Source organism: Ranitomeya imitator, chromosome 1 (genome assembly GCF_032444005.1).
Source record: "Ranitomeya imitator isolate aRanImi1 chromosome 1, aRanImi1.pri, whole genome shotgun sequence".
Taxonomy (NCBI): Eukaryota; Metazoa; Chordata; class Amphibia; order Anura; family Dendrobatidae; genus Ranitomeya; species Ranitomeya imitator.
This window is the reverse complement of record NC_091282.1, coordinates 357,331,532-357,342,140: the sequence shown is the minus strand read 5'-3', so window position 1 is coordinate 357,342,140 and position 10,609 is coordinate 357,331,532. Positions and strand designations below refer to the sequence as shown.

The 10,609-nt window shown below is 42.0% G+C and overlaps 1 protein-coding gene across 1 annotated transcript; it reads left to right on the top strand.

Annotated features, from left to right (window-relative positions):
* The first annotated feature begins 716 nt into the window (after nucleotides 1–716).
* LOC138666482 (olfactory receptor 6M1-like) lies at nucleotides 717–7,294 on the top strand. Its single transcript, XM_069754730.1, has 2 exons — nucleotides 717–801; nucleotides 6,331–7,294. The coding sequence occupies exon 2, from the start codon at nucleotides 6,341–6,343 to the stop codon at nucleotides 7,292–7,294; it is 954 nt and encodes a 317-aa protein (XP_069610831.1). The 5' UTR covers nucleotides 717–801; nucleotides 6,331–6,340.
* The last annotated feature ends 3,315 nt before the right edge of the window (nucleotides 7,295–10,609 follow it).

Here is a 10,609-nt window from a genome sequence, read left to right as displayed (position 1 = left end):
CAGTTACAGGTATTGTTTGATTGCAGTGATGGACTCAAAAGGTTGTGCAACAAAATATTAAATTAAGGGTACCATCATCTCTGTCTAGGTCTATTTCATGAGTTTTATTTTTTCAAAAATTCTGTGGAAGCATGGTTGAAAAGCAAGGCTTGTCAGATTCAAGTTATTTCTGTGACCAATGTGGGTTTTTCTGTCATTAAATGAGGGGTACCAACCATTTTGACCACGTGTGTGTGCCAAAAAGTTGATGATTTTTACGTATCTGTCTTCATATGGGTCTGAATATTCGGATTTACCTTTTGTTTAAATAAAGTTTTTGAGTGCCGAAGTTTGGCTTTTTTTTACATACCTAAACAGATCTGTTAGACCTGCTTAAGCTAGTATGCGTTCTTTTAAAATCCACGAGAATGGCCATAAAATCGTACCTAATGACATAGTAATAAAGTTTAATTCCATGACATAGTAATGTGTACAAGATGCATGTTAAACAGAAAAAGACACATTTCTGTGAATTAGCTAATTAGTGTTGCATTTATTATTTTCCCTATAAATGATCCCTGAAGTACTGTTGAGGTTTCCCAGACATTTTGTAACCCTTCCCAGGAGCTCTAATTGCCTTATATATCAGCCTTTTTCCTGGCACACATGTCGCTCAGACCATACAGAATTGGAGGACAATAAAACCATCTTTTTTTTTTTTTTTTTTTTGCAGCACCCATATTATTTTCGGTCTTCATCTAAACTAAGTTCAGTGAATTGTTGGTAATTTTACTTTTTAATGTACGTTTGAAAGTATTCAAGGTATGTGGAGAAATGATCATACTTGTTTAATGCCTGCACATTCACATGCACATCAAAAAGTCTCTGGCAGCTTTTACATAATAATTTCTCCTACAAGAGGACGTGATCTGTCCTTACACTTCTCACTGGTTGCATTAAATACTTTAATTCCAAGGAAATTTTAAATGTGCATTAGTTTTTCGAATTCTGCATGGCCATTCATTTATGTTGTTTTTGTTTTGACATTCTCAGAGTCTACTATAATAATAATAATTTTTATTTATATAGCGCCAACAAATTCCGCAGCACTTTACAATTAAGCGGGGGCATGTACAGACAAATTCAGTACAAGTTAAGACAATTTAAACAGTGACATTAGGGGTGAGGTCCCTGCTCGCAAGCTTACAATCTACAAGGAAATGGGGGGGACAATAGGTGAAAAGTGCTTGTTATTTCAGGTCTGGCAATTATAATAAATAGGGATTTTCATATAAAGCTGCATGATCCGGTCATCAGCACGTGTGTTTAAGTGCAATAGTCAAGTATCAAGTGCAGTTATCATGTGCATGGAGGGTGTGGAGACAGATGAATAGTAGGGTGCAGATTCACATGCAGATAATATTTGGAAGGAGGGAACAGGACAAAGTTAGTTCACTGAGTAGTTGATGTGGTAGGCTTGTTTGAAGAGATGGGTTTTTAAAGCGCGCTTGAATAGGTCGGGGCTAGGTATCAGTCTGATCGTCTGGGGAAGTGCATTCCAGAGAGCTGGCGCAGCACGAGAGAAGTCTTGGAGATGGAGGTGCGAGGTTCGGATAACGGGGGATGTTAGTCTTAGGTCATTTGTAGAACGGAGGGCACGTGTAGGGCGATAGATGGAGGTGAGAGAGGAGATATAAAGCGGTGCAGAACTGCGGAGAGCTTTGTGGGTGAGAGAGATGAGTTTATACTGGACCCTGTAGCGAATGGGTAGCCAGTGTAGTGACTGGCACAAGATGGAGGCATCAGTGAAGCGGCTGGACAGAAATATGACCCTGGCTGCCGCATTCAAGATGGATTGGAGAGGAGAAAGTTTGGAAAGAGGGAGACCGATCAGAAGAGAGTTGCAGTAGTCCAGACGAGAATGAATAAGAGCAACAGTAAGAGTCTTAGCAGTTTCAAAGGTGAGAAAAGGTCGGATTCTGGAGATGTTTTTTTAAGATGCAGGTGACAGGAGCGAGTGAGTGATCGGATATAGGGAGTAAAGGACTATGTGTACTATGTGAAAGCTTGATTTTTGTAGGTCGAGCTTTAGTTTTCAATTATTCCATTTTGATATATATACTTTCATTCCACTTTTGAAGAGATGTCATTAACAAGAAAATATAATTCCTGAATTGTTTGTTTTATTTTTTTTTACAGTGGTCACAATGCGGCATAATGGGCAGGTTAATTTTATTTTGCAAGTCAACACAATTACAGAGAAACCCACTTTACAAGTTTTTTTTCAAATTTAACTCCTTTAGCACAATGAAATTACCGTATATACTCGAGTATAAGCCGAGATTTTCAGCCCAAATTTTTGGGCTGAAAGTGCCCCTCTCGGCTTATACTCGAGTCAAGGTGGGTGGCAGGGTCGGCGGGTGAGGGGGTGAGGGCGCTGAGGCATACTTACCTGCTTCCAGCGATCCTGACGCTCCCCGCCTGTCCCACGGTCTTCGGTGCTGCAGTTCTTCCCCTCGTCAGCGGTCACGTGGGACCGCTGATTAGAGAAATGAATAAGCGGCTCCACCTCCCATAGAGGTGGAGCCGCCTATTCATTTCTCTAATCAGCGGTGCCGGTGACCACTGATACAGGAAGAAGCTGCGGCACCGAAGACAGCTGTCCTGGAGAAGGAGCCGGACACCGGGAGCAGGTAAGTATGTCATATTTACCTGTCCCCGTTCCACACGCCGGGCGTTGCTCCATCTTCCCGGCATCTCTCCGCTCTGACTGTGCAGGTCAGAGGGCGATATGACGCATATAGTGTGCGCGCCGCCCTCTGCCTGATCAGTCAGAGCGGAGAGACGCCGGGACCGGACGCTGGGAGCTGCAAGCAAGAGAGGTGAGTATGGCTTTTTCTTTTTATTGCAGCGGCAGCAGCGGCACAGATTTATGTGGAGCATCTATGGGGCAATATGAACGGTGCAGAGCACTATATGGTACAGCTATGGGGCAGTATGAACGGTGCAGAGCACTATATGGTACAGCTATGGGGCAGTATGAACAGTGCAGAGCACTATATGGCACAGCTATGGTGCAGTATGAATGGTGCAGAGAACTATATGGCACAGCTATGGGGCAGTATGAACGGTGCAGAGCACTATATGGCACAGCTATGGGGCAGTATGAATGGTGCAGAGCACTATATGGCACAGCTATGGGGCAGTATGAACGGTGCAGAGCACTATATGGTACAGCTATGGGGCAGTATGAATGGTGCAGAGCACTATATGGCACAGCTATGGGGCAATAATGAACGGTGCAGAGCACTATATGGCACAGCTATGGGGCAGTATGAACGGTGCAGAGCACTATATGGCACAGCTATGGGGAAATATGAACGGTGCAGAGCACAATATGGCACAGCTATGGGGAAATAATGAACGGTGCAGAGCACTATATGGCACAGCTATGGGGAAATAATGAACGGTGCAGAGCACTATATGGCACAGCTATGGGGAAATAATGAACGGTGCAGAGCACTATATGGCACAGCTATGGGGAAATAATGATCTATTTTTATTTTTGAAATTCACCGGTAGCTGCTGCATTTCCACCCTAGGCTTATACTCGAGTCAATAAGTTTTCCCAGTTTTTTGTGGCAAAATTAGGGGGGTCGGCTTATACTCGGGTCGGCTTATACTCGAGTATATACGGTACTTGAAAAAAATAAACCAAAACATTTTTATGTGCCACTAGGTTCTGTGAGCCATAAATTCTTTACTGTTGAGTAAATTTGTTGTGTGAGGTTATGTTTTTGTGAGACAAAATGTAGTTTTTATTAGTATTAACCACGTAACGACCACCGATACACCTTTTAATAGTGGCGGTTAAGGGTACTTATTCCTCAGTGCCACTTTTTAACGGGGCAGAGAAATAAGGTTATTGCGCCCCCCAGTGTCAGAAATTCTCCTAGGTCTCGGCCACCAGGGGTAGATGAGACACCAGAGAACATGATTCGTATCAGTTTTTACTGACCCCAGTGTTGCAATCATCGTTATTCACGGAATAACGGCAACTACAAAAAAAGTCAAATTTACCATTTAATTTCTCATCTGATATGATCTAGTACATCAGAGGAGAGAGAAATGGGGTCCCCCGAGTCCTCCCCAGTACTCCCGGTGTCCCTGGACCCTCCTGCATTCCCCTGTCCTGTCCCCCAGCCATCGGCGTCTTCCGTGAAGAAAATGGCAGGTGCATGTGCAATGTGCCCGTCGAGATCTGCTGGCCAGCACCCAGCAACAATAGGAAATTTTTCCTATTTTTTCATTTGAACCCCCATTTATCACCCCCTTAGTTAGGTAAAAATAATAAAATAATTTTTTTTTTATTTATTTCCATTTGTCCGTTAGGGTTGGGGCTAGGGCTGTGGTTAGGGTTATGGTTGTGGTTATGGTTGAGATTACGGTTAGGGTTGGGATTAGAGTTAGGGGTGTGTTGGGGTTAGGGTTGGAGTTAGAATTGGGGGGTTCCACTGTTTAGGTACATCATGGGGTCTCCAAACATGACATGGTGCCCACCATTGATTCCAGCCAATTTTGCGTTCAAAAAGTCAAGCGGTGCTCCATCAATTCTGAAGCCTGCCATGTGCTCAATTTCTTTCCCCCACATACAGGGTATCGCGTACTCAAGAAAAATTGCACAACAAATTTTGAGGTCCATTTTCTCCTAATACCCTTGTGAAAATAAAAAAAAATTGGTTCCAAAGTAATTTTTTTGTGAAAAAAAAAGTAAAATGTTCATTTTTTCCTTCCATATTTTTTTTAGATCTTGTCAAGCACCTGAAGGGTTAATAAGCTTCTTGAAAGTGGTTTTGCGCACCTTGAGAGGTGCAGTTTTTAGAATGGTGTCATTTTTTGGTATTTTCTGTTATACTGACCCCCAAACTCACTTCAAATGTGAGGTGGTCCCTAAAAAAATGGTTTTGTAAATTTTGTTGGAAAAATTAGAAATCGCTGGTCAATTTTTAACCCTTATAATATCCCAACAAAAAAAGTTTCCAAAATTGTGCTGATGTAAAGTAGACATGTGAGAAATGTTATTTATTAACTTTTTTGTGTGATACCACTCTCTGATTTAAGGGCACAAAAATTAAAAGTTGGAAATTTTCAAAATTTTTTGCCAAATTTCCCTTTTTTTCTTAAATAAGCGCAAGTCATATCAAAGAAATTTTACCATTAACATGAAGTACAATAGGTCACGAAAAATAGTCTCTCAGAATCAGTGGGATCTGTTGAAGATTTCCAGAGCTATAACTTAATAAAATGACAGTGGTCAGAATTGTAAAAATTGGTTGGTCATTAAGTGCCAAATTGTCTCTGTCACTAAGGGGTTAATTTGAGGCGTTCCCGTGCGGTCGGCGGGCACGTCAAAATGCCACATCCGCATACAACGCATGTCCCTGCGTACCCAATGTTAAAGATAGGTACGCAGGACTCATACACAGCTGTGCGGATATGAAGGGAAAAAGTACGCAGCCCTATGTAGGGCTGCCGAACGAAAATGTGAACTAAGACTAGGTTCACATTGCGTTAGTGCAATCCGTTTAGCGCATACGCTAACGGAATGCGCTAACGCAATGTTCAAAAAGGGATTGCGTTTAGCGAGCGAGAACGGACTCAAAAACGCTGCAAGCAGCGTTTGAGGTCCGTCAGAAAAAAAACGGGACATCGCTAACGCATGCCAAAAATGGCATACCTTAGCGATGCGTTAGATACATTGCGGTGAATGGGTGTGCTAACGGATTACATTGTGTTAGTGGCGCTATGTAACGGATTCCGTTAGCGGATTGCCACTAACGCAATGTGAACCTAGCCTTAGCCTTAAATAATACTCTGCACTAGTAATGTAACCTCCTGTCAGAATTCTACTGACAAGTGGCCTATTTGACACTTCTTTTGTCACAGCCTAGAAGACTTCCATAGTTGTCAGACCATAAGGTCAGGATTAGACCTTGGGTCATCATATCAATGCATTGACAGAGGTAGCTCCTTCTTCTCTCTAACCAGCTAGATGACACAATTGACTGCAGCAACTATGGGATTTAATGGCTGGAATCCAAGGTTTGTATGACTAGAGACATTATATCTAGAGACCTGCTTCCAACAAACAGATTCCTGAAGTCATTGCATATGCACAGCTTCTGAGCTTGTGTGATAACCGTAATGTACAGATACCTCATGGTGCCTTAACTGAAAGCATTCCATGATGTAGCTATCTGTCATTATGCATTAAGTGGCTGTTATACTTATAATATAAAAAATGTAACAAAATAATACACTTCACCCTTCCCTACCACATTGTGTTTGCAGGGTAAAGATAATGGATAACCAGAGCAGTGCAACACAATTTTTCTTGGTTGGGTTTTCTATCTCATTAGAACTCCAGTCTTTGCTTTTGGTGGTTTTCTTTGTGATCTACTTATTGACTGTGGCAGCAAATGTTGGAATCATTATTTTGGTTCGTGTAGACAGCAGACTGCATACTCCCATGTATTTTTTTCTTAGCCAGCTCTTTTTCTTAGAGATCTGGTATACATCGTCGATTGCGCCAAAGCTCTTATGTAATTTGGCTGGCTGGAAAACTATATCATTTTTTGGATGCATCTTACAAACATATTTTTACTTCTCTTTGGGTTCCACAGAGTTTTTCCTCCTTGGTATAATGGCCATTGACCGTTACTTGGCAATATGCAATCCTTTGCGTTATCACTCCATCCTGATTGGCCAAGTATGTGTACAAGCTACTGTGGCTTGCTGGTCTGTTGCTTTCCTATCTGTATTTTTCCTTATACTTTTTATATCTCGCCTGACATTTTGCCAGCCTGCTATTATCAACCATTTCTTTTGTGACCTCCCAGCTCTTCTGAAGCTTTCATGTAAGGATACCTTCCTAGAAGAAATTACAGTCTTCTTATTTGCTTGCATCATCATTCTCACCTCACTGTTTTTCACTGTTGCATCTTATGTGTTCATCCTCTCTACTATACTTAAAATTCCATCCAATAAAAGAAGGCAAAAAGCTTTCTCCACGTGTGTCTCACATTTCACAGTGGTCAGTATCCTCTATGGCACAGTCATATTTATCTATGTTCGTCCTAGCGTGTCCTACCCATTGAATGTCAACAAAGTCATGGCTCTTTTTAACACTGTGGTGACTCCTTTACTTAACCCTTTAATTTATTGCCTACGTAACAAAGAAGTAAAAGAAGCTGCGAGGAAATTGCTAAACACAAAGGGTTTACCAATGGATGACATAACGTACAACAGTAAGTGACTTTGGTCAGACGTCGTGAATAAGATTCCAAGTGAAGAAACAATTGACATAAAACAAGGTCCTGTTATTAACCCAGCAGATAATTGGCAACGAGTTTGAGCTCCTCAGATGTAAAATATGGAATTAAATTACACGGTACCATTTCACCACCCAAATATTGCTAAATATCAGTGCAACACAATGTTACCTGATGAAGAGACCCATGTTGTCGTCTATGGTCATTAAGAGGTATCATATCTGAAAGACTAATATTTTATTTCTCTTACCAGATCCCCATTCTCAAAACCTCCCCGAAAAAATTAACATTAAACCAAAATATCAAGAAACATTATTAAAATAGTTTATTAAATATAATTTAAAAACTGAGAAACTGACAAGATAATTCACAATATATACCAAAGTACAAAAATACATCATGTAGGGTACAGATCAAATGTACATACTGGAAAATAATCTCCTAAGGGACAGACCTATAAGCAGGGCCGCCATCAGAGCATTACAGCCCTTACTGTTGTATGGGGCCCGGAGATCAGGAGGAAAGAGGAGGGCCCGGAAATGCTGGCTGCTCGGGCCCCGCCCCCCTTTGCTTCAGCTGAGCAGCTCACCGAGAACCAGAGACAAGGGGGCCAGTCACCGTCACCCATCACTTATTAACAGTAAGGCTTCTTTACTTTTCACAACTGTGTGCACGGTGCAGCATCTCCCATCTGTCTTCTTCCTCCTCCTGCTCCTCCTCCCGGCTCGTCCTGTCTGGCACCTGCTAGATGCCTTCTTGTCCCTGCACTGCACACACACTTCCAGCCTGTGCAGGACAAACAGGGTCTGCACACTCGTGGCTGGAGGGAAGCTGTGTGCAGGACCTCAATCACCCCCTGAACAGGAGGTAAAGAAGGGCCTGAATGTGTCCGATTGTTTAGGAGAGTAAAGACAGGAGGCAGGGGCTGCAGTCAGAGACTAGAAGCAGTGATTTACTGACTGTGACCCCGGAGCTTTGTGCCATCTGGTTGGTGTAGGATTCTCATCCACACACAGCACCGACCAGAGAGCTCAGAGCTCAGGAACACAGTCACTAAATCACTAGCTGTATTCTCTGACAGGCTGCCTCATATCATTGATACTGAGCCCTGAGCCCATCCCCCAGTGAAGACTTTATTCACATAAACTGTACCTGTTGCATTTAACACTGTTGAGTCCTCTTTCCGTCCCTGGCTTCCTGGATTGAGGAATCCAAGTAAATAACACGCAGCACAAAGGTTGTGTGTTCATAAACAGGGGTAGCCCCGGAGCACGCCTGCCTCACTGGGCGCTGCCCCTTCTTTATATAGTAAGAAGTTAGGCATTTACAGACATGCGCACAAGCGCTCATATTTCATAATCACTTACAAAGCAAATCTATACTAGTGAAAAGTTACAATATCTGGTATGTGGGTGAAAGGCTACAATATCAAGGAGAAATGCGCGCGTGATTACTTCTATAAAAGGAAATGTCAAGTTTGCTGTGCAGAAGCAGATGTCATCTGGGAGACAAAATGGATCCTTTGGTTCAGTCTGGTCTCCACAATTCCCCCCTTTGACATATTCTTTTATAATTTGTCATAAATTTTTGCATGAAGCTTGTGCATTTTCTTCTTTATGCGGCAGTATACTAAAATATAAAAGAAAATTAGTACGGCAATAATAAACTTTATACTCTTGCATCTATTACACAAAATTTATTTGTGCATACTGAGATACCCTTGAGTACAATCTTGAATAACACATATATGATTACAATAATCATATCTATATGTATTATGCTCTGCATAATCCCGGCAACCCACCCACCGATCCCTCTGAACCAGTTGGCTGGGTTAAGAAAAGAAAAGGTATCTGACCACCAGCTATCCTTATTCTGGTCATTGTCTTTGTCATACTGATCTCTGAGTCGTTGTACGTCCTTTAATTTAAATGTCATACTCATAGTACTATTCGGGTCTATATAATGACAGCAGGTGGGTCCAATGATTTGACACATACCCCCTTGTGAGGCAGTTAGGTAATCCAATACCAGGGTATGTTGGTTGACGACTATTATAAGCTGATTCTGTACAGCTACACTAGTGTTTAGTATATCCAATATATCCCAGATCTGATCATCTAGATAATCCGTGGCTCTAACTAATTTATCCCACATTTGTGTTAACATAGGATAAATAAAAATGGTACTAGCAATTTTGTTGGGAATTCCCATTTGTACTATATGTGGCCTCCCCGAGGGACGTGGTGAGTTATCTGCAGCTCTTTTATATAGTGTGTGCTTGGGTACGGCTTGCATATTCACTTGTTTATTTGAAATTATGAAAGTAGCTGGGGTTAGGCGTCCTAATGTACAAGTACCCTTTATACCTACGGGAAGCCATTTATATGCTCCTTCTCCGCATATCCAAAATGTACCTTCAGGCAGATCCCATAGAGCTGAGTGCTGCAATACCAATCTGTGAGCCAAATCCACAAAACTAGATACATTTTGAAGCATACACCAAGAGGGTTTTTGTCCCAAGGGGCTACAGTACCCGGCTGCGGGATTACCACATACATGCATTCCGTTGACATACTCATTGGATTCATTACAAACCAGGTTCCCCGGCTTACTTGTACAACTGTTATCATCACCTTGGGGGAACAACTCAGAATGTTCCCATTTTCTATTATGTATGTATCTTTCCAATACTACAGGTTTGAAAGCATCAGAGGGAGGGGTGGTTGTACTGAAACTGAGCTGTAGATTTTCTGTGGGGACCTGTCCTAAATTAGTTAATCCAGTCTTATTCCTAGGGACCCAGGCTCCACCCTTATAGGCCAAATATTGTAGATGTGTACTACTCCCTGAGAGATTACCCTGCCACCAAGGAAATTCTACCCATCCCACAATTGGTATGGCGATTGTAGTATTCCATAGCCTAGTATTACCAGTTTGGTTGTTGGCCAGGTTGTCTGAACAATTAGGCCAAGCGAATATTTCTTCTGCTGATACGGGAACTGCTAGAAAAGGTATACTTGTGGCTGATACCGGCGAATGGGTACAGATCCAACAATCTGTCAGGGTTTGTGTATTGTTTAACAAGTCGTGCACTAATTTTCTATGATGTTGTACGAATCTATTGTTCAAAGGGGCTAAAGAATTTAGTCTTTCCCATGCCTTCGTTGTGGTTAACATTATTAACATCAATATCATGAGTTTTATACTGCTTTTTTGCAATGGCTTGCATGTATCCATGATGCCTTTCCTTCAAGCTTGACTGATGTAGGTGTTGTCAACAGGACTTGGAAGGGTCC

Excerpts from the sequence above, each read along its gene's own strand:
- LOC138666482 (XM_069754730.1), top strand. The coding sequence starts at position 6,341 with ATGGATAACCAGAGCAGTGCAACACAATTTTTCTTGGTTGGGTTTTCT.